The 25,437-nt window shown below is 37.2% G+C and overlaps 1 protein-coding gene across 2 annotated transcripts in view; it reads right to left on the reverse strand.

The window, feature by feature from the left end:
• Positions 1-735: 735 nt before the first annotated feature.
• Positions 736-25,437, reverse strand: part of LOC126469726 (carnosine N-methyltransferase) — a 184,781-nt gene continuing 160,079 nt past the window's right edge. For both annotated transcript variants that reach the window (XM_050096918.1, XM_050096917.1), the window contains exon 9: positions 736-1,441. In XM_050096918.1, the coding sequence (XP_049952875.1) occupies positions 1,133-1,441 (309 nt within the window). In that variant the 3' untranslated portion in view covers positions 736-1,132. The remainder of the gene's footprint in view (positions 1,442-25,437) is intronic.

Here is a 25,437-nt window from a genome sequence, read left to right on the forward strand (position 1 = left end):
ATTACACAAAAATTAGAATTACAGAGAATAAAGCCTTTAGAGGGAAAAATTTATGATGATGCAAGGAACAGAAGATGGAGACAGAATGAGATTTTCACTCTGCAGCGGAGTGTGCGCTGATATGAAACTTCCTGGCAGATTAAAACTGTGTGCCCGACCGAGACTCGAACTCGGGACCTTTGCCTTTGGCGCGCAAGTGCTCTACCAACTGAGCTACCGAAGCATGACTCACGCCCGGTACTCACAGCTTTACTTCTGCCAGTACCTCGTCTCCTACCTTCCAAACTTTACAGAAGCTCTCCTGCGAAACTTGCAGAACTAGCACTCCTGAAAGAAAGGATATTGCGGAGACATGGCTTAGCCACAGCCAGGGGGATGTTTCCAGAATGAGATTTTCACTCTGCAGCGGAGTGTGCGCTGATATGAAACTTCCTGGCAGATTAAAACTGGCGAAAGGCAAAGGTCCTGAGTTCGAGTCTCGGTCGGGCACACAGTTTTAATCTGCCAGGAAGTTTCATATCAGCGCACACTCTGCTGCAGAGTGAAAATCTCATTCTGGAAACATCCCCCAGGCTGTGGCTAAGCCATGTCTCCACAATATCCTTTCTTTCAGGAGTGCTAGTTCTGCAAGGTTCGCAGGAGAGCTTCTGTAAAGTTTGGAAGGTAGGAGACGAGGTACTGGCAGAAGTAAAGCTGTGAGTACTGGGCGTGAGTCGTGCTTCGGTAGCTCAGTTGGTAGAGCACTTGCCCGCGAAAGGCAAAGGTCCCGAGTTCGAGTCTCGGTCGGGCACACAGTTTTAATCTGCCAGGAAGTTTCATAGAAGATGGAGAAATTGTGCTGTATGGCAGAGTTATGTAATGGAGCTTAATGATACTGACAAAAGGAAGAAATGCAAATAGACAGTTTATATGAAGTGATCAAATATAATATGTATATAAAATAAAATTTCCCACGTGGCATAATATGTGGGAAAATGTGCACACCCAGTTAATGATGTGAAAGAAACTTCTGTTTAGTGGAAGCTTCAGAAATACAACGATTCAAGGAATGTGAGGATTAATGTTGCCCCAGGGTTTACATTCTATTTCCTCTTTCTTTTCAGTCAGTAGTATTTACGTCAGAATCATGTTGCTATTTATCACTTTGTACATCACTCGTAGGTGAATCTGAATTATCTTGTGTTTCTTCAGAATTTGGTTTCGACTTTCTCTTCTTAGTGTGTGATTCAGATGAAGCTGTCGGGTTTGTACATGAATCATTTTCACTTTGGGAAGAACTAGTTCCAGCAGCATTTTCCACATTTTCTTCAACCACAGCATGCGCTTCCATCTGATGTACTGGTACAGGTTTAGTGCAGACAAAAAATATACTCTTGTATTTATACTGCAATAATGATTCTGTGTTGTGCGCGTAAGTACTCTCCACATTATATCTTACAGTCTGCAAAGAAAACAGAACAGAATATAATACCACAGACAGTCAAACTAAGAGATAATGTTATGACCTTACACTAGATACGGGCTGCAGTTGCAAGCATAAGTCAGGGGAATATAGTCAACTTTCTTACACAGTGCTAAGTCCTTAGAAGGCATCAATGATTAAAAGACAGCTTTTAATGCTCTGGCATGAAATGTATTACTTATTTTAATATTTAAGCTAGTATTATGATGATTGGTTAAGTGAACAAAATAACCCGCAGCTGAAAATGGTGACAGTGCAATTCGTAATATATTGATTTTCTATGAAAAAAGAAAGAAGTATCAAAATGGGAGAATGTACTAATAGAATGGATGGATTTAATTCTAACTCCCACTGCAAAGGCAACATCTGTATAGCAATGCTGCTCTTCTACTTGTTTCCACTCACTTAAGATGTTCTTCTCATCTTGTCTGAATCACAGATTGCTCTGTATCAGTTGAATTTACAAAATCCTTACAACATGCAATAGTGTGCATTTACCAGCAAATGACTACAATGGCTCATCACAACACTACACTACACTACACTACACAACACTACCCCATGTAAATGGTCAGCATGTAGGCAGAGAAGCACTCAAAAGTTGTTTCTGATAAACTGACTTTTTAAAAAAAACTGAGATGTTCCACACCATAAAAACTTAACATGCATTTTATCTATAGAACATACAACAAATTAAATTAAACATATATGGGATGACAAAAATCACATTAATATACTAATTTTGTTAATTTCTCAACATCTATACTAATTCTCCATAATTCACCATAAAGTGTGTATCTAACTTCTCTTCTATTTGCAAATGGTATTTGGGATGAATGATTGTCAGTAAGCCTCTGTGCACACCCAATTTCTACAATGTGGATGTGTGATATGTGTTGAAGGAAATAATATGTTGCCTGACTATTCTTGGAATGTGTGCACTCATAATGTTAACAGTAGGCCTCTTGCGATTGCATATATACCTTGCAGTGTCTGCAAATTGAAATAAATGAGCATATCGCTGACACTCTTCCACTATCTTAGTGTATTCATGATGAAACATGCAGCTTTTCTTTAAATCATGTTATTTCCTCTATTAACCCCACCTGATGAAGGTCTCACACTGACAAGCAATAAGCGAGACTTTGTGGAATGAGGGTTCCGTATGATACCTTCTTCCTTAAAGAATTTTATTTAATTAAAATTGTTCCACTGGACCTTAGTCTGGCAACTGCTTATTCTGCAGCTAGATTTTTGTTGTTGTTCAGTTTTAAATAATTCCAGGTACATACAACTAGTTATTATACACCTGAATGTCAATTGTTTATTGAAACAATAATTGGTTTTATCATCAATTTATGAGCAATATAATATGTAGGTTTTTGTTGTGGGTCAACAGACAGTCCTTGGATCACTTGCTGCCCTTCTGCTGATCTTCCTGTAGTTAACTACAATTTTCTGGGTTACAACAGCCACAAATATATATTAACGTGTTTCAGTAACAGTCTCATGGAGCTGCCGACATTATTCACCATATGAGTTATACACAGACTGTGAACAGCTATGGTTCTATAACATCCTCTTGATGTTTTCCAGAAGCTCATTTCACATCAAACAATATCTCCCCACTGAGAATTATATACTTAGTTATATTTGCTACAAAGTCTTCAGTATAGTAAAAACGCCAGTCCAACATTCAGCAATTCACTAGATTACTGTGAGTTTATCTTGTGCAAGTCTTCCCACATAATCATAAATACTGCACCCTATATTCATTTCCACCCACTTACATTGTATTCAAGCCTTGGTCTTGCTCTAAAATTTTAACCCCTCCGCACTTCCCTTTCCTCCATCGCCACATTACCTATTTCTTGGTGTCCTTGAACCTATTTTTTTTATTTATTCAAATTTTTGAAAAGGATAGTTGCTACCACCATATATCAGAGATGCTGCATCACAGATAGGCACACACTTTCTGACAGTCTTTTTGTTGTGCATATGTGCATGTAAGCATCTCCGCTGTATGGTGAGTAGCAACTATCCTTTTCATAATATTGTTACATTCCATTCCAGATTTCCATTGTTTTATTTATTCAAACTGTGTCATACCACACTCTATGGTCCATAATTTGATACATTACCTCATCATTATTTACTTAATCTCCTCATGTTATCTTCAGCATTTACCTGGAGCTACTGTACTGTTTTATCATCCATGTTTAACAATCATAAAAGGGTACAATCCAAACAAATACTTTCAGGAAGGACTCCCTAACACTTAAATTGATATACAATGTTTGCATACTTTTCTTTTCTTGGAAATATTTTCTTGCTATTGTCAGTCTACATATTATATCTTCTTTACTTCTGACATCGACAACCATTCTTTTGCCCAAATAGCAAAACTCATCTACTACTTTCTGGGTCGATTTCATACATGTCAGTGACTGGAAACCAATTTTGACTTTAGCTCAGAATGTGAACTCTGTTCAGGAACCTGCTGTAATGTGTAACACTAAACTTAGATCCACTGAATGAGGTTGAACGTTGATCTAAATTAGCACGAAATACACTTGCCAATACCACTAAAAATCAGCTGTCAACACAATTATTGTGCTTCAATGGCAGATGTTAATCATACATCATTGATACATAATGTTATTATCGAATGTATCATGTTGTAAAGATGTTGGAAATTAAAGAGAAGGAGGTGTGACCTCCAAACTTCTCCCAAACTGAAAAAGATTTATTGCTTGTGATCATACCAAGTCAGTTAAAGACACAAAAAAACTGATAAGTTGCTATGGCTAGCAAAGAAAAGGTTTGGAAAGAGTTGCTGTTGACTTTAGTTCACAGAACATAGGAGCAAATCTCAAATCATGATGAAAAGTTTGAAAATGTGTTATCACGTTAGTAAGAAAATGACCAAGACACATTCACACGTGATAAGACATAATTTTAACCATACATTACAGTTATTACATTTCATCTTTACGTAACTACATATGCCATGTAAACTGGAGGAAAGATAGTATCGAAACTTTTCAAGGATGAAATGCATAAAACTGGAGGAGGTAATTTTAGCAGGCCTACTGTTATGAAAAGCAGAAATAATGTAAGTGCAGTCCTGAAGCCACAATTAATTTATATTTCCAACCCATATAATGGCAGTGCATACTTTTATCCCTAAGTTACATGCCACGGTTTTTATATATTTGAATACAATCAGATAATTTTTTTAAAGAATTTATTGCATAAAACGTAGTTGACAATATTATTCATTATATTCTAACTGACTTCGTGTTCTGACGCAGATTTAAAGAAGCCTGAAGGTTGAAATCCATTAATATCAGTAAATGATGAAACAACTGTAACTTCAAATAAAAATATTGTTTTCATCATTGATGACAATGAGAATTAAGGAGGAGAGACTGTTTATGTTGAGCTACTAAGAACAGTAGTGTATGTTAACTGTGAAAGCTATACATCGCATATTTTGAACTACAAATAATCTCTAATTACAGGCAAACACTCAATCCATGAGTCTGCTATCGAAACTAAAATGCCAGAATAGCATTAAAAATGTTCTTGATGTCAAATAACAATTTTACAAAAGAAGCACAAACATAAAATAAAAGCACAGTGCATTAACACTGAAAGGAGATAGGGAAATTAAATAACTGGAACTAAAAGAAATGAAAAAATCAGGCTTTTAAGGTGACACTTTCTAAATGTATTCCAATTTTGTAATTTTTATGTAAATACATTGTCTGTCCTCATTGTATTGTGACTCCAGCTGACTTCACTTTCTGTTGGTTCTGTAATTTCTTCATAAACTTTTCTCCAAACGAGAACAGTGCTATCCATTTCAGTTCCCTCATCTGCTGCACTGATAGGTATATTGTAATCTGCACGTCCAATGTTGCAGCTATAATAACTTCTGTGAGATTAGTTTTACTCTGATTCCTAAACTTAAAACTGAGCATTCTGCATCAATGAAAGAAGCGGAAGTAGGGAGTGGGGCTGAGACTGGAGGGGGGGGGGGGGGGGGGCATTGTGGAGAGGGACCACTGAGACATAACCTGGGATCGACCTGACATCCTCTGGACTCTGTCAGGACACAACTACTGAGCCAGCTACTGATAATTCCAAACTGACTTGCATACTCAGCATTGTCGTAATTATCTTTATAACTAATCATCCAGCAGCTGATAAATCACAGAAATCTGGCATTGGCCAGTAGGTGGCATGACCAATTTGACTTTGGACACAAGCTGTAGGCAACCATGGTAATGTGTCACACTGGGCTTTCAGCTGTTTGGTGAGCATAACGAACACATACATATTAAAGATCACTCACTGGTCGCGGATTTCTGCAGGTTTCTATGTGGATGAAAGTTTCAATAGTTTGCAGATATTAAAATCATTGTTATTTAAGCAGGTTTCTATGTGGATGAAAGTTTCAATAGTTTGCAGGTATTAAAATCATTGTTATTTAATGCTAAAGAAACTATCAATGGAGTGAGCATTAAAAATATACATTTGATTGTCTGCTTTGGTGGAGAAGTCATAAATCCAAATGTTGGTTTGATCAACATAGTAATTTATTAAGTGTTGCCCTTTCGGAGGTGGTGTATCCTTGCCTTCCTCAGACCTTTTAACAGCCTTATCCACACAGATATAAGTGAACCTATAGTTTGACGTGTACTCAGAACCACAGTGCAACATATCATTTTGCACATTAACAAACAATGACAAAGGAGAAAAAAGTAATAAGTGAAAAAAGGTCCTACAATTTGTCTGGGACTAAACCATAGACCTTTCAATCCAGCACATAACTACCTATCCTCAGACACCCAAATTCATTTCATCATTGGCAAATAAAGATCACTTTGTTTATTTATTTATTTACTCTGTTAATCTAGGACTGCACAGTTTACAGAAGATATTCCTTGATATTTTTACACACAGCACTTTTAGCAAAAGCAATATTACACAATATTTCATTACTCTACACACTTTACAATTATCATTGGTGCTACAGTTTTGTTCACTAGATACTCCCTTACTGTAGCTATGGAAGGAGTGCTACACTAAGTAAGTAATCCTTCATAGTTGATTTGAAATTGTTCTTGTCCATTACTATTTTTGTGGATCTGGGTAATGCATGATACAGTTTGATGTCAGGATGGAGTATGCTTTCCTGTAAAAATACTACAATTATCTGTTTTGGGTTTACATCATTTATTTATTTATCATGTGTGGTAGCTGTGTACAGGTTCATTATGGGCAATGCATTGAATGTTACTGTTTAATTTTTCTTTTATAACAACAACATTTTTTAGCATACATGGTTTATCCCTTCCATTAGTCTAACAATTTTTTTTCTGTGAGCGAAATGATTTCAAAATTGCTCTACAGTATCCCCAAAATATTACACCAAATTTCAATAACAAGTGAACATAACCAAAATATGCAGTTCTGAGATTATCGTATGGCATACAGCTCCCTATTATTTGTACTATGAAATTTGGTTTGCTCAGTTTACTGTTTATTTAGTCTACAACCATATCCACATTTCATGTTCTGCTGTATCCACAAACCTAGAAATTTTGTACTTTTTTTTCAATTATTTGTCCATTTCTTTCAATATGAGGATAAGTTGATGTCCTATTCTGGCTGGTGAATATACGCATTGCGACAGTTTGTTCCAGATTTACAATTAAACTGTTTGCATCTAAGTAGTCTATTGCATTCTTAGTGATGGCATTAATGCTATTTTCAAAGGTTTATTTGGTACTTCCTGCATTTAAGATGCTTGAGTCATCTGCAAATTTATACATTTTTCTGTTACTATTATCTATAGTTAAATAATTTACATTTAGTAAAAATAGGATTGGTGATAGTATGGAACCTTGGGATACTCCGTGTTTGAGCAGTAATAGATCTAACTGATGTATACTGACTGTGCCATTTACTTAATGTCTTAGCTCTACGAGCTGCTTTCTTTCATACAGGTATGATTTAATCCAGTTATGTGCTTCTCACCTAATATCACAGTTCTCAATATTAATAATTAATTTATTATGATTGATAATGTCAAAGACTTTTAATAAGTCTAGAAATATGTAAAAGGTACATTCCTGCCAAATGATAGCTGCAGTGTTTCATATAGAACAGAATAGATTGCTGTTTCTGTTGAGTGGCTTTTTTCTAAGGCCATGTGGTGATTCTATTAATGTTTATTTAACAAATCAGTCTTTTTACCAAAAAAAATTAAAAAAAGAATTCTACATGTTTCGAAAACACTGACAGTAAAGAAACAGGTCTGTAGTCTGCCATCTCTCCTAGGCTTCTTTTTTGTGAAGTGGTTTCACTTTAGTGATTTTTAAGACTGTTGGAAAGTTGCTACTTGAGATGGATAGATTTATAAGATATATCAGTGATTCACATATAACAGCAAAATCTGGTATATTACCTACTCCTGATGAGTGCTTTGATTTTAATAGCTTGTTGTCTTTTCATCTTTTATTTGTGTGAAACAACTGCAATTTAACCTTACTTGAGCCATGAAATTTTGCTAATCAAAGTAGATCCCAATTCATGGCAAAATAATCTCATGTAATACAATGCAGATTTCCAAGTCCAACATGGTATGAACTCATTTTTTGTACTAACCTAAGATCAACCATTTTATAAATCAGACCCTCAATGTTCATTTCCTAATCTGATACCCTCAGTATCAATTGATTTAATTCAACTATACTCCATTACCTTTGTTCTACCTTCATTATGCTCATCTTATAACCACTTTAAGACACACCCATTCCTTTAAACTGACCTTCCAAGTGCTTGGCCATCTCTGACAGATCTACTATGTCTGTATCAAACTTTTAATGCATGTTCACAAATTCTCCATAGTTTTCTAGCAGCTTGATCAATGTACTGACTGAATAACATAGGGGATAGGCTATAACCTTGTCCCACTCCCTTTCAGTTGCTGCAACATTTTCATGTCCTTGGACTCTTAGAACTGCAGTTTCATTTCTGTACAAATTACATGTAATCTTCTGCCACATGTACTTGAGAATTTTTGTGTTCTAAGAAGTATATTCCAGTCAACACTCTTTTTCTAAATGTACAAATGCTATAAAAGATAAGCCATAGGGTCAGCATCTTTTCCAAGTGCCTTGTTTCGATTTAGGTCTGTCAGAGCTTTGTCAAATTATTCTTGCAGAATAACATCACCCACCTCATCTTCATCCGCTTCCTCTTTTCTTTCCATAATATTGTCATGAAGATTCTCTCTGTTATATTGTTGTTCTGTATATTCCACCTTTTAGCCTTATCTTCTCTGATACTTCACTTTTCTTGAAACTGTTTTTGTTTTAATTTTGCTATATGTGGTATCTATATTTACAATATCATGAAAAGGACAGATTGCTACTAACCATAGAGAGGATATGTTGAGTCACAGACGAGCACAACGAAAAGACTGCCATACATTTAAGCTTTCAGCCAAAAGGCTTTCTTCCAAAGTAGAAAACACACACACACACACATTCACACACATGACCATTGTCTCTGGCCCCAGTAGGCAGAGGCAGTGGCCATGTGTGAGTTGTGGTCTATCATTATGTTCACTGATTAATGACATGAATGACTTGTGGCTTTTTCAATCACTTCGAACACTTCAAGGTTGGCAGCCCTGCAGCCACGCGACTAGCATAAGTTTTGGTGTTCTTGTAAAGATAAGTCATTTTAGATTATAAAAAAATATAGTTTAGTACTGATTACATGGTAAATAGGTGTATTAGTGTGCCTTTTCAGTGTACCATTAACGGTTTCATTTTTCTTTATGTAATATAGCAGAAAACGCAAAAAAATCGTACAGTCCTATTTTCTGTTTACGTTTTGCTGCAGCAAATCTCTAGAATTTCATCAAGTTGTTTTTAGTGCTCTCCAGCAATTTAACTGTAGCATTCCTCTTCATTATTTAACTCACATTTCCGGAAAGTAGCGTAAAGTTTAAGTTGTTGTTTCAGAAATTTTCCACTGTTGTTTTTGTTTACACACAGTTGTGTATAGGCCAAATTTGTGGAATAATATTTTCATGTTTATCTGTAATTTAACTGACTTATTCTTAATAAACTATTACATTTATCATGAGTGAAAAGTGCTTGACTTGCCGTAGAATTCTTAGGTCGGGGCTTTGGTGTGACAGGTGCTGTTGTTTTTTCCATGTGGGTGACTGTAGTGGCATGGGAATAGGAGAAGTAAATGAGACTCGTCAGTGGTTTTGTAGGATATGTAGTCGAGATAGGAAGATACTAGAACAGGAGGGGAAAACTGCCGCCCTTCAGGCTGAGTTAGACAAGGCCAGGGGAGATCTTGACAGGTTAAGGAGGGAGAAGGGTAAAGAGAGGTGGGAAGTGGCAACAGGCGATAGGAGGAACAGGCCTAGAACTTTGTCTGACAGCTTCGTGGTGAATGTGGAAAATAGATTTGGCCTGTTGCTTCAGTTAGAAGCTGGTGAGCCTCAAGCAGTTGCAGGTGTAGACAGGGCACAACAAACTATCAGCAGCAAATTGAAAAGTAAGAATGTAGGGAAATCAGTAAAGAGAAAGAAAGTGTTGTTGTTAGGTAATTCCCATGGAAGAGGTTTTGGCCAACTTTTGCAGGATGAACTAAGAACAGAATACCAGGTCACCAATTTTTTTTAACCTAGTGCTGGTCTGGAGCAGGTGACAGAGGATTTAGGATCACTTTGCAAAGATTTCACTAAGGAAGACACCATGGATATAGTGAGTGGGACAGGTAACAATATTGACAGAGATCCTGGGTACAGCATAGAGTGTGACCTGGCGAAGATTGCATCAGCATCGAAGCATACCAGTGTTGAGTTTGTATCTGTTCTTGGGCACCATGACCGACCTCATTTGAACTCTTCTGTCAAGAGAGTTAATTTGGAGCTGGAACGGCTGATTATGTCGGGTGCAGGGTCACACATTGGTGTGGTTCCTGTTGATTCTCTCAGTAGGTGGGATTATACTAGGCATGGCCTTCACCTCAACAGGAAGGAGAAGGGTAAATTGGCTGGGGAAATAGCAGGAAAATTAAAGGGGGGAGGCACTGTCATGAGTGGTAAAATACCAGTGGTTATAGGGTTCAGAAAAGACCCTTTTTCTAGGGTAGGGAGGACAGAAAGACACCAAATTTTAAGAGAGGTTAGGACTGAGACCTATTGGTTAAGAATTTTCAAAAATCAGCAGATATTTCAACTCTACCCAATTTTAACTAATTCAATGTGAAATATCAGCTATCTTTACGGCATGAAAATATTCAAGGACTGAGAAATAAAATTAATGAATTAATTATCTGCATAGATGAATTAGAGTCCTCAAACCCAGCTGACATAATCTGCCCCTCAGAACATCATATGACCACTGGTATAGAACTTGTAAGTGTTACAGGGTTTAGGTTAGCATCTCACTTTTGTAGAGCAGAAATGGAGAAAGGAGGAGTTGCCACATTCATCAGGAATTGTCATAAATTTAAGAACATAGACATTCATAAATTTTGCCTAGAACAGCATATGGAAGCATGTGCAACAGAACTAGAATTTCACAAAAAATCCTTCACAATATTGAGTGTATATCGAGCACCTGCAGGTAACTTTAATCTGTTCATAAACCACCTTGAAGCTGGACTGGCCCATTTAACAACCAAAAACAAAGAAATAGTGGTTGCTGGTGATTTCAATGTAGATTTCCTTAAAGACTCTCCCAATAAGAACTTATTTGAGTAAGTTCTCCACTAGGGTACCCAATTGCTCACAAACAGCCATTGATAATATCTTTATAGAAAAGTACAATGAACAAAATTATATTACAAAACCAATAGTCAATGGCCTCTCAGACCATGAGATGCAGTTCCTTCTGTCAAATGTTAATACTGAACAGGATATAAAATCTGTTAAATCTGAGCTCAAGAGGGTAATCAATAAGCCAAAAATTGATTATTCACTGGACTGATGTTTGCAGTGTTCATGACATGAATGAAAAATATAACACTTTTGCTAATAAAGTGCTTACCTTATTTGAACACTGTTTTCCCCCAAAACTAACCAAGGTTAGAGTAAAGTCTACAAAGAAGCCCTGGATTACTCAAGAAATAAGATTACCTTGTAAAACAAAAAGAAAACAGTATCTGTCAATCTGAAACAGTTCTGATGTTGATGCTACAGCACATTACAAGAAATACTGCAAAATATTAAACACTGTAATACGGATTTCAAAGGAAATATATTACAAGGAAAAGATAGTCATATCAGATAACAAAATAAAGGTAATATGGGATATAGTGAAGGAGGAGACTGGTAGAACCGGACATGAAGAGGGAAAATAGCATTAAGAGTAAATGATACATTAGTGACAGATGCAGAACTTTTTAACAAACATTTTATAACTGTTACTGAAAAGATGGGGTTGTCAGGTTCTGTAGATGCTGCTATGGAATACCCCAGAACAGGCATTTCAGGTAACTTCCATGATATGAAGTTGATCCTCACTACCCCAACAGAAATAATGTCCATCATAAAATCTTTAAAATCAAAAACATCTAATGGGTATGATGAAATATCAACAAAGTTAATTAAAGAATGTGATTCTGAGTTAAGTAACATATTAAGCTATCTGTGTAACCAGTCATTTATCAGTGGAATATTTCCTGAATGGCTGAAATATGTTGAAGTTAAGCCACTGTTTAAGAAAGGAGGTAAAGAAATAGCATTAAATTTCCGTCCAATTTCACAGTTGCCAGCGTTCTCAAAAATTTTAGATAAAGTAATGTACAATCGGATTTATAACCATCTTATCTCAAATAACATGCTGTCAAAGTCACAGTTTGGATTTCTAAAGGGTTCTGATATTGAGAAGGCTATCTACACTTACAGTGAAAATGTGCTTAATTCATTAGACAGAAAATTGCAGACAACTGGTATATTTTGTGATCTGTCAAAGGCATTTGACTGTGTAAATCACAATATCCTTTTAAGTAAATTAGAATATTATAGTTTAACAGGAAATGCTGCACAATGGTTCAAATCTTACATCCCTGGCAGGAAACAAAGGGTGTTATTAGGAAAGAGACATGTATCTAGCTATCAGGCAACATCCAACTGGGAACTAATTACATGTGGGGTCTCACAAGGTTCAATTTAGGGGCCCTTACTTTTTCTTGTGTATACCAATGACCTTTCATCAGTAACATTACCAGATGCCAAGTTCATTTTGTTTGCCGATGATACAAACATTGCAATAAATAGCAAATCAAGCGTAGTCTTAGAAAGATCAGGTAATAAAATATTTGTGGACATTAATCACTGGTTCTTAGCCAATTCTTTGTCACTAAACTTTGAAAAAAAACACTACATGCAGTTCAGAACTTGTAAGGGGTGTCCCACGAGTATATGCTTAACATACGATGACAAGCAGATAGAAGAAGTGGGCAGTGTTAAATTCCTGGGATTATAGCTTGATGATAAATTCAACTGGGAGGAGCACATCACAGAACTGCTGAAGTGTCTTAACAAATCTCTGTTTGCAATGCGAATTGTATCAGACATAGGGGATATAAAAATGAAAAAGCTGGCATACTATGCTTACTTTCATTTCATAATCTCATATGGGATTATTTTCTGGGGTAATTCATGAAGCCAAGCTAAAGTTTTCCGGGCACAAAAACGTGCAGTAGGAGTTATATGTGGTGTGGACTCAAGAACATCCTGCAGAGGCCTGTTTAGGGAACTAGGGATACTAACTACTGCTTCCCAATATATCTATTCCTTAATGAAATTTGTCATTAAGAATATATCACTTTTTCAACCAACAGCTCAATTCATGGAATCAGTACTAGAAATAAGAATAATCTTCACAAGGATTTAAAGTCACTTATTCTTGTAGAAAAAGGTGTGCATTATTCAGGAACACACATTTTCAATAACTTTCCGGGAGCCATAAAAAGCCTAACAACCAATGAAATTCAGTTTAAGAGAAGCCTAAAGGATTTATTGGTGGCCATTGATGAATTTCTCAGTAGAACCAACTGATTTGTATATATTTCTGCACCATTTCAGTGCAGTAATGCGTTCATTGTAAATAAGAGAGTGTGTGTGTGTGTGTGTGTGTGTGTGTGTAGTGTGTGTGTGTGTGTGTGTGTGTGTAACTACAATATAACTTCTACCATTTCAGTGCAGTAATGTGTTCATTGTAAATAAGTATTGTAGTAGTTATACTGCATGTTTATTACCTTATACATAAAAAAAAACTTTTTTTTATTTTAAATTCAGTGCATTAGTGTTTGTAAAATGATTCTTTCATATAGTGTTCATTACAAAAATGATGATCATTCTACTGGGGACCTGTGGAAAGTGCATTAGCTTCTACATCTACATCCATACTCCACAAGCCACCTGACGGTGTGTGGCAGAGGGTACCTTGAGTAACTCTATCGGTTCTCCCTTCTATTCCAGTCTCGTATTGTTCGTGGAAAGAAGGATTGTCGGTATGCCTCTGTATGGGCTCTAATCTCTCTGATTTTATTCTCATGGTCTCTTCGCGAGATATACGTAGGAGGGAGCAATATACTGCTTGACTCCTCGGTGAAGGTATGTTCTCGAAACTTCAACAAAAGCCCGTACCAAGCTACTGAGCATCTCTCCTGCAGAGTCTTCCTCTGGAGTTTATCTATCATCTCCGTAACGCTTTCACGATTACTAAATGATCCTGTAACGAAGCGCGCTGCTCTTCGTTGGATCTTCTCTATCTCTTCTATCAACCCTATCTGGTACAGATCCCACATTAGTGAGCAATATTCAAGCAGTGGGCGAACAAATGTACTGTAACCTACTTCCTTTGTTTTCAGATTGCATTTTCTTAGGATTCTTCCAATGAATCTCAGTCTGGCATCTGCTTTACCGACGATCAACTTTATATGATCATTCCATTTAAATCACTCCTAATGCCTACTCCCAGATAATTTATGGAATTAACTGCTTCCAGTTGCTGACCTGCTATATTGCAGCTAAGTGATAAGGGATCTTTCTTTCTATGTATTCGCAGCACATTACACTTGTCTACATTGAGATTCAATTGCCATTCCCTGCACCATGCGTCAATTCGCTGCAGATTCTCCCGCATTTCAGTACAATTTTTCATTGTTACAACCTCTCAATATACCACAGCATCATCCGCAAAAAGCCTCAGTGAACTTCCGATGTCATCCACAAGGTCATTTATGTATATTGTGAATAGCAACGGTCCTACGACACTCCCCTGGGGCACACCTGAAATCACTCTTACTTCGGAAGACTTCTCTCCATTGAGAATGACATGCTGCATTCTGTCATCTAGGAACTCTTCAATCCAATCACACAATTTGTCTGATAGTCCGTATGCTCTTACTTTGTTCATTAAATGACTGTGGGGAACTGAATCGAACGCCTTGCGGAAGTCAAGAAACACGGCATCTACCTGGGAACCCGTGTCTATGGCCCTCTGAGTCTCGTGGATGAATAGTGTGAGCTGGGGTTCACACGATAGTCTTTTTCGAAACCCATGCTGATTCCTACAGAGTAGATTTCTACTCTTCCTCTTTTGAGCGATTTTAATTGTTTCTCTATTCTTCTGTCGTCTATTTCAATATCTACTATTTTGTCATCTATGCGACAATCTAGAGAAGGAACTACAGTGCAGTCTTCCTCTGTGAAACAGCTTTGGAAAAAGACATTTAGTATTTCAGCCTTTAGTCTGTCATCCTCCATTTCAGTACAACTTTGGTCACAGAGTGTCTGGACATTTTGTTTTGATCCACCTACTACTTTGACATAAGACCAAAATTTCTTAGGATTTTCTGCCAAGACAGTATATAGAACTTTACTTTCGAATTCATTGAACGCCTCTAGCATAGCCCTCCTCATACTACATTTCGCTTCGTGTAATTTTTGTTTGTCTGCAAGAGTTTGGCTATGTTTATGTTTGCTGTGAAGTTCCCCTTGCTTCCGCAGCAGTTTTCTAACTCGGTTGCTGTACCACTGTGGCTCTTTTCCATCTCTTACGATCTTGCTTGGCAGATACTCATCTAACGCATATTGTACGATGGTTTTAAACTTTGTCCACTGATCCTCAACACTACCTGTACTTGAAACAAAACTATTGTGTTGAGTCGTCAGGTACTCTGAAATCTGCTGTTTGTCACTTTTGCTAAACAGAAAAATCTTCCTACCTTTTTTAATATTTCTATTTATGGCTGAAATCATCGATGCAGTAACTGCTTTATGATCGCTGATTCCCTGTTCTGCGTTAACTGTTTCAAATAGTTCGGGTCTGTTTGTCACCAGAAGGTCTAATATGTTATCGCCATGAGTCGGTTCTCTGTTTAACTGCTCAAGGTAATTTTCAGATAAAGCACTTAAAAATTTCACTGCATTCTTTGTCTTTGCCACCTGTTATGAATGTTTGAGTCTCCCAGTCTATATCCGGCAAATTAAAATCTCCACCCAGAACTATAACATGGTGGGGAAATCTACTTGAAATATTTTCCAAATTATCCTTCAGGTGCTCAGCCACAACAGCTGCTGAGCCAGGGGGCCTATAGAGACATCCAATTACCATGTCTGAGTGTGCTTTAACCGTGACTTTCACCCAAATTATTTCACATTTCGGATCTTCGTAATTTCCTTCGATACTATTGCACTTTTTATCACTATAAACACGCCTCCCCCTTCACTGTCCAGCCTGTCTCTGCGGTATACATTCCAATCTGAGTTTAGAATTTCATTACTGTTTCCATCTGGTTTCAGCCAACTTCCTGTCCCTAGTACTATGTGGGCATTGTGACCATTTATTAATGAGAGCAATTCTGGGACCTTTCTATAGACGCTCCAGCAGTTTACTATTAGCACATTAATATTGTTATTCCCTGTTGCATTTTGCCTACTCCTACCTTGCTGCATCTCAGGAGGTTCTTGTCAGGCCTAGGGAGGGAATTCTCTAACCTACAAAACCCACATGTGCACTCCACACATACTCCGCTACCCTTGTAGCCACTTCCTGCATGTAGTGCATGCCTGACCTATTCAGGGGGACCCTACATTTCTCCACCCAATAGCGGAGGTCGAGAAATTTGTGCCCCAGATCTCCGCAGAATCGTCTGAGCCTCTGGTTTAAGCCTTCCACTCAGCTCCAAACCAGAGGACCGCGATCGGTTCTGGGAACGATACTACAAATAGTTAGCTCAGATTCCACCCTGCGAGCGAGGCTTTCCGCCTTCACCAACTCTGTCAACCACCTGTATGAACTGAGGATGACCTCTGAACCCAGACGGCAGGAGTCATTGGTGCCGACATGAGCAACAATTTGCAGTCGGGTGCGCCCAGTGCTCTCTATCGCCGCCGGCAGGGCCTCCTCCACATCTCGGATGAGACCCCCCGGCAAGCAGACAGAGTGAACACTGGCCTTCTTCCCTGACCTTTCTGCTATGTCCCTAAGGGGCTCCATCACCCGCCTAACGTTGGAGCTCCCAATCACTGATAAACCCCTCCCCCCGTGGCTGCTCGTACCTTGCTGAAGGAGCGGCCACATGTCCACTCACAGGCAGAGCGGGCGATGCCACACGGCCATCCTCCACATTGACTCTCCGCCTCGTGCGCCACGAACGCCGCTGAACCCGCCACTCCCCTTGGGGAGAAGGTGGCCCAACCGTGCCTGGTACCCGCGAAGATGTCTCGACAGTAGGGACAGTGGGTGAAGCATGTAACACCTGGGGTTTACCATGCGACACACCAGACTCCCCACTGCCGCTACACTCTGAGGCAGCAGCCTGAAGATGGCTGACCACGGCCATCAACACGTTCAGCTGTTCGCGAACAGTGGCCAGCTCCTCCTGTGTCCGTACACAGCAGTCACACATCCTATCCATCCTAAGAAATCAATTTACTGTAGAAAGTTAATCAACTTTTAACTAGACTGCTAATTCACTAAAGGCAGTTGATAGTTGACTAAACTGTGGTTACTATACCCTTCTTGTAGAAAACAATGAAAATAGCACTACCCGTCTCTGGACTGTATTCAAAACAAACACTAGCACTACTGGCACTATGGCTGACTAAAGGGACTCTCTCTGACTGTATTCAAAACAAACACGAAATTTATGGAACAGTTTGTTTCAGTTGAACATATTTGTCATGTATTATTGCTTTTCTGACATGTCCTACATCCTGGAGGACCTCCTCACTATGGATGAATTGGAATGAAAGTAAATCTAATCTAATCTAATCACTACAGAAAAAAAGAATTAGCTACAAGAAGATGAATAAATCCTTTCATATAATATACAAATTATCAAAAAGGTATTGGATCAAATACAGTCGCCTTTGTTCTATTGACCAAATTTAACTGGATTTAAATTCTGCAATCACTTAACTTTATATTTATCATTTCAGTGCTTGGAAAACTGTCAAAAGTGGAACTGTGGTATACTCATCAACAGTGAAAGAATTTTGGAGGATGAAATTCAATATTTTGCCTGAAATCCTCTATTTTGGTGTCACCTATGAGTAACTGGACAGATTAATGTGATACATTGATCAACTTTATCTAAGGAAGAGTTTTCCGAGCCACGTCTCAGGGCCACAAGGAAATATACGATCCGCTTCTAAGTTGTTTGTTGCCTGCAGCAGTTTTTGGGAACATAACACAGCGAAACACCCATGTTTCATATCTGTGCGGCCCAGACTTGAAAAATGCAAAATTGAGGAAAATGCAGAGACAAGGAAAATGTTAAAACTCCCCATTTATCACCAAGAACACATGTAATTGGCATATATGACTAAATATCCCATCCTCTCCAATACTTTATATAAAATCTGTCTACGCAAAGAAAGTTAAATGTACACTGGTGTCCAAAATTGAAACAACAAACAGAAATTTTACACGGTTGCATTTATTTTGCCACATAACAGTATAAACCGGTGACAGTAGTAAAATAGGAACAATGTAAAGAACATAGAATATAAACAACTGCAACATGCATAATCTTAGACAAAAACGTTCATTTTTTTTTCCACCTTAATGGATATGCACATGAATTCCTACAACTTGTTAATGTGCTCAGTATCGGGTGCGACCACCTAATATTTATTTATTTATTTATTGGTCCAAGAATCAGTTTCCTACATTGTTTGTAGATGTGATATAGGACAGTGGTAAACCTAGTTAGTTTACAATCCAGTCGTCATTTTGACTACACTGTTAACATAATGAAAATGCATAATAATGTAGGTTGGTGTACTACATTGCTTCTACGTGTGATAATAGTACTTATTAAGTGAGATGACATGATAACCACAATGTAAACTATATTATGAATTGACAATTAGTGAAATTTGGTAAATGATTATGATGTTCCATAGACTCAGACAAAGAATAGAAGCAGTGGTCCACAAGAACTGCAGCCAGGCGACAAGCGCGAGTTTTGGTGTTCTCGTAAAGATAAGTCATTTTAGATTATAAAACATATAGATTAGTACTGATTACAAGGTAAATAGGTGTATTAGTGTGCTTTTTAAGTGTACGTTTAAAAGTTTCATTTTTCTTTACATAATAAAGCAGAAAACGCGAAAAGACCGTGCAGTCGTATTTTCTGTTTACTTTCTGATGCAGCAAATCTATAGAATTTTGTTTAGTTGTTCCTTACTCTCTCCAACAATTTAACTTAGCATACCTCTTCATTATTCAACTAGCATTTCCGGAAAGTAGCGTAAAGTTTAAGTCGTTGTTTCAGAAACTTTGCACTTTTGTTTTTGTTTACACACAGTTGTGTTTAGTCCAAATTTGTGTAACCGAATTTTCGTGTTTATCTGTAATTTAACTGACTTATTATTAATAAACCATTACGTTTATCATGAGTGAAAAGTCCTTGACTTGCCGTTAGGTCAGGGCTTTGGTGTGAGGGGTGCTGTAGTTTTTTCCATGTGGGTGACTGTAGTGGCGTGGGAATAGGGGAAGTAAATGAGACTCATCAGTGGTTTTGTAGGATTTGTAGTAGAGATAGGAAGATACTAGAACAGGAGGGGAAAGTTGCTGTCCTTCAGGCTGAGTTAGACAAGGCCAGGGGAGATCTTGACAGGTTAAGGAGGGAGAAGGGTAAAGAGAGGTGGGAAGTGGCAACAGGCGACAGGAGGAACAGGCCTAGAACTTTGTCTGACAGCTTCGTGGTGAATGTGGAAAATAGATTTGACCTGTTGCTTCAGTTAGAAGCTGGTGAGCCTCAAGCAGCTGCAGGTGTAGACAGGGCACAACAAACTTTCAGCAGCAAATTGAAAAGTAAGAATGTAGGGAAATCAGTAAAGAGAAAGAAAGTGTTGTTGTTAGGTAATTCCCATGGAAGAGGTTTTGGCCAACTTTTGCAGGATGAACTAAGAACAGAATACCAGGTCACCAATTTTTTTTAAACGTAGTGCTGGTCTGGAGCAGGTGACAGAGGATTTAGGATCACTTTGCAAAGATTTCACTAAGGAAGACACCATGGTTATAGTGAGTGGGACAGATAACAATATTGACAGAGATCCTGGGTACAGCATAGAGTGTGACCTGGCGAAGATTGCATCAGCATCGAAGCATACTAGTGTTGAGTTTTTATCTGTTCTTGGGCACCATGACCGACCTCATTTGAACTCTTCTGTCAAGAGAGTTAATTTGGAGCTGGAACGGCTGCTTATGTTGGGTGCAGGGTCACACATTGGTGTGGTTCCTGTTGATTCTCTCAGTAGGTGGGATTATACTAGGCATGGCCTTCACCTCAACAGGAAGGGGAAGGGTAAATTGGCTGGGGAAATAGCAGGAAAGTTAAAGGGGTGAGGCACTGTCATGAGTGATAAAATACCAGTGGTTATAGGGTTCAGAAAAGACCATTTTTTAGGGTAGGGAGGACAGAAAGAAAGCAAATTTTAAGAGAGGTTAGAACTGAGACAAACCTTAAGTTTGAGAAAGAAATCAAGAAACATAATTCCAGCTTATTACATCAGCATAAACAGCTATTGGTTAAGAATTTTCAACAGTCAGCAGATATTATAACTCTACCAAATTTTAACTCAGTCAACGTGAAATGTCAGCTATCTTTATTGCATCAAAATATTCGAGGACTGAGAAATAAAATTAATGAATTAACTATCTGCATAGATGAATTAGAGTCTTCAAACCCAGCTGACATAATCTGCCTGTCTGAACATCATGTGACCACTGGTATAGAACTTGTAAGTGTTACAGGGTTTAGGTTAGCATCTCACTTTTGTAGATCATAAATGGAGAAAGGAGGAGTTGCCACATTCATTAGGAAATGTCATAAATTTAAGAACATAGACATTCATAAATTTTGCCTAGAACAGCATATGGAAGCATGTGCAACAGAATTAGAATTTCACAAAAAATCCTTCATAATATTAAGTGTATATCGAGCACCTGCAGATAACTTTAATCTGTTTGTAAACCACCTTGAATCTGTACTGGACCATCTAACACCCAAAAACAAAGAAATAGTGGTTGCTGGTGATTTCAATGTAGATTTCCTCAAAGACTCTCCCAATAAGAACTTATTTGAGTTAGTAACACTATCATTCAACTTAATTCCCACTGTAAAGTCTTTCCGCTCCCGGGATTGGAATGACTCCTTACCCTCTCCCTTAAAACCCACTTCCTTTCGTCTTTCCCTCTCCTTCCCTCTTTCCTGATGAGGCAATAGTTTGTTGCGAAAGCTTGAATTTTGTGTGTATGTATGTGTCTGTTTGTGTTTCTATTGACCTGCCAGTGCTTTCGTATGGTAAGTCACATCATCTTTATATATATATATATATATATATATATATATATATATATATATATATATATATATATATATATCTGTGTGTGTGTGTGTGTGTGTGTGTGTGTGTGTGTGTAAGTACAATCTAACTTCTGCACCATTTCAGTGCAGTAATGAGTTCATTGTAAATAAGTATTATAGTAGTTGTATTACATGTTTATTACCTTATAAATAAATAAAAAACTTTTTTATTTTAAATTCAGTGCATTAGTATTTGTAAAATGACTTTCATACAGTGTTCATTAAAAATGACGATCATTCCACTTGGGACCTGTGGAATGGTACATTAGCTTATTTGTTTTAGTTGTAAATATTTGTCATGTATTGTTGTTTTTCTGACATGTTGCCCATCCTGGAGGACCTCCTCACTACGGATCAATTGGAATGAAAGTAAATCTAATCTAATCTAATCTAATCTTAAATGCATTTAATGTTGGTATGCAATTTAGGTAAGAAGGCATATGGTTATGTAACATAGCTCCAGAATGATACACTCCTCTTTTGCATAAGTTTGTATTTACTGTGTTCCTGTGTAGGTTCATCTTCTGTCTATTTTCTTATGTGTGTATATCACAGTTGTGTTTGAAGAGATTTTCCTTTTTTAAGATGCTCCCTTTTGTGAAAATTAGCATTTCGTATATATAGAAGCAAGGCAGTGGAAATATTTTCAGAGTTTTAAAAAGGGGTCTACAGGAATCCTTACATTTAGCTTTTTTTATCACCCTGATAATCTTTTTCTGTATTTTAAATGTTTTTTTAGTATTTGTGGAATTCCTCCCAGAAATTATTCCGTACATAAGTAGCGACTGTAAACTATAATGATACATTGTCAGCACTGATGAGCAGCTTCTATTTTGAGTGAGGATCCTAACAGCATATGCTAGTGAATTCAGTCACTTACTTAAATTGTTTTAGTGTACCTCCCACTTCAGATCTGCCTGAACATGTACCCCTAGAAATTTTGTATGACTGACCTTCAACACTTTTTTTCCTTCGATAGTGAAAATAGGGTTTGCTTGATGGAGGTTTTGTGTGGTATGAAAGTTAACTACCAAAGTTTTTTCAGAATTTATGATGAGCCTATTAGTCTTGAACCAGTGTGTTAAGGTACGCATAACTAATATCGCAGCCTCTTGCAGATTTTCCTCATTCTGTGATTTGATTATAATATTAGTGTCATCTGCAAACAGTACAGTGGTTCCATCATGTATTTTACCAGCCAAGTCATTTACATACAGCAGAAATAGGACAGGTCCTAGAACTGACCCTTGTGGGACTCCATACTTGATTTTCTGCTCATCACTGTAAAAACTAGCATAATTACTTAATTTACACAAGAGAACGACATGATCAATTACATCAAAGGCTTTACTTAGATCCAGAAATATCCCAGATACATGTTGTTTATCAAACACCGCTTTTAATACTTCATTTAAGAAGGCAAAAATTGCTGACTGAATTGACTTTCCAGCTCTGAACCCATGTTGGGAGTCACTTATCAGCCTCTCTTTATTTAAGAAAACTGTTAATCTTCTACGGAACATTTTTTCGATAATTTTGCTGAAGCCTGAGAAAACTGAAACTTATCTATAATTAGCAATATCACTTTTTGCAACCTTCTTATGCAAAAGTGTTACTTTTGCAGTTTTTAGATTATTTGGAAATACACTACTCTCAAAAGATGAATTTACTATGTCTGTTAGTGGTTCCACAATAAATGTTGCACTAGCTTTGATAATAGCATCTGGTATCTCATCAACATCCACTGAATATTTATCAGGTAATTCTTTTAGGATTCTTGACAGTTCCTCAGGTGTTGCAGGCTACAGGAATAATGTGTATAAATGATTTTTTTGATCTGAGTGACTGGTTGGCTGTTTGTCATGGTGTGTATTTATTAACTGCTGTGCTATATTTGAGAAATAATTGTTGAAAGCACTAGCAATATGTTTGGGGTCAGTTAGTTTATTTTTATTCACAATCAGCTCTATATTACTGTGATTAATTGGCCTGGTACCCATTTCTTTCCTTATAATTTGCCAGGTTGCTTTAGTTTTATTCTTGGAATCACACAATATTTTGTCATTTTATAGTTTTTTATTATTATTTTTATTTATTTTTAACTCGTGTTTGTGTTCTTTTGTATCTTTTGAAATATGCAATAAAGTCAGGACTGGTATTATGCTTGGAGTACTCATACAATCTCCTTTTATTTTGACGTGATATCCTTATCCCTTTTGTAATCCACGTGTTTGTTTTTTGAGTAGAGTTTAGCATAGTTGTTTTCTTGGGAAAAGCCATTTCAAAAAAATGTTTGAATGTAGCCATAAACTTATCATATTTCTCATTGGTCTCATTACAGTCATATACATCTTTCCAACTTTCACCCCCTAGGAGAGAACAAAAATATTCCACATTTTTTTATACTGAAATTCCTTACATTTGACTGGGAATTTGGTGTCCTGAAACATTCATTGCAAGAATCTGAGCATAGTGATCGCTAAAACCCATGTTTACAACTTGTGTGTTATAGGCATATTTGCATGTATTTATCAAGATCTGATCAATAATAGATGCAGAGGTAGACGTTTCTCGAGTTGGTTCAGTTACCATTGAACTGATATGAACGATTGTAGTAAATTTATAATATCATTTCTGAATTTATTGGATTTTGAAAAATCAATGTTAAAGTCACTACACATAATTATAATTTTCTTGGGAAAGCGAGTTTCTTCCAAGAGATCCTACATTTGATTGTAAAACACTTTTTTGTCTCCATCTGGTGACCTGTATACACAAATAATAACTGTATTTTGGCTTGGTAGTTAATCAATTGAGAGTTCTATATCTTTTTCACAGGACAGTTTATGGTATTTAGTTACACTATTGAATTCAATATTTTCTTTAACATATATACAAGTACCCCCAAGACTCAACATTTTCCTATGAAACACGATTGCAAGTTTGAACTGAGGAAGGTATGTTTGCTCTAACATATCTTGTTTGAGCCAGTGTTCCATAACAATACAGAAATATCATTTAGTTCATTTAATATTATTTCTATTTCATTTAGTTTATTCAGGAGCAACTGAACATTTGTTTTCCGTCCTTTTTCACCCATCTGTCCATTAACGACTGCCTTGTTGCTGCATTTGATGGCTTGAAATTCGACCTAGTAAGTGTGTTGTTATGACTTTCATTGGACTTATTTTTTGTTATAAAATGGTCCATAACTGTTTTTTCGTGGGTGGCACTTTCACTTCAAGACTGCCACTCTCTATCTGATGGTCCATTTCCGTATGCTTTTCTCCTGTACCAGTGCGTGGTTTTTCAGTTTTTGCCATGTGTATGAAAGAAGCAAGCCTATTACAAATGCGAATCTTTCCTTGTTTGTTTAGATGTAAACCATGAGTTGTGTATTCATTTCTTTTCAGGTGTTTGATTTTGAAATTCACAGATAATCTCTTCCTACACACGCCTGTGGCAGTGTTGATCTTTTCTAACATAAGGCAGTTTGCAGCTTTGATTTTTCCATTCAGACCTTGTGCGTCACATCTAAGCGGTATTGGATGAATTATTACATTTGTTTTTTGCGTGACTTTAAGTATGTATTCCAAAGAATCTTTCATGTTCCTCTGCAATTCTCCCAGAGGTTTATCAGTGTCATTTGTACCACCAATAATGATTAAAGTATCATTGACCGAGAAGTTATCAGTTAATTTGTCTGCATTTTTCACAACTTTCTTATTTGGTGCCCCAGGTTTTATAATACTTTGCACACTGAATTTTTTGCCAAATTCATCTTGTAGTATACTCCCACAATTTCTGCCATGACTGTCATTTAAAACTAGAACTTTATTTCCTTTTGCAGCAGTTGTTTGAGGCCTAACAGATCATGAGTTTTCACACGAATCATGATTACGGTTTTTCACTGCATTCTGCTCATTATGAGGTATTTGTGCTTCTGAATACTTGATTTTAATCTTCATAGTACTGTTTTCTTCTTGCAACACTTTTTTAACTTCGTTCTTGATCACTTGAGACCACTCGTCAGAAAG

Source organism: Schistocerca serialis, chromosome 3, assembly GCF_023864345.2.
Source record: "Schistocerca serialis cubense isolate TAMUIC-IGC-003099 chromosome 3, iqSchSeri2.2, whole genome shotgun sequence".
Lineage (NCBI taxonomy): Eukaryota > Metazoa > Arthropoda > Insecta > Orthoptera > Acrididae > Schistocerca > Schistocerca serialis.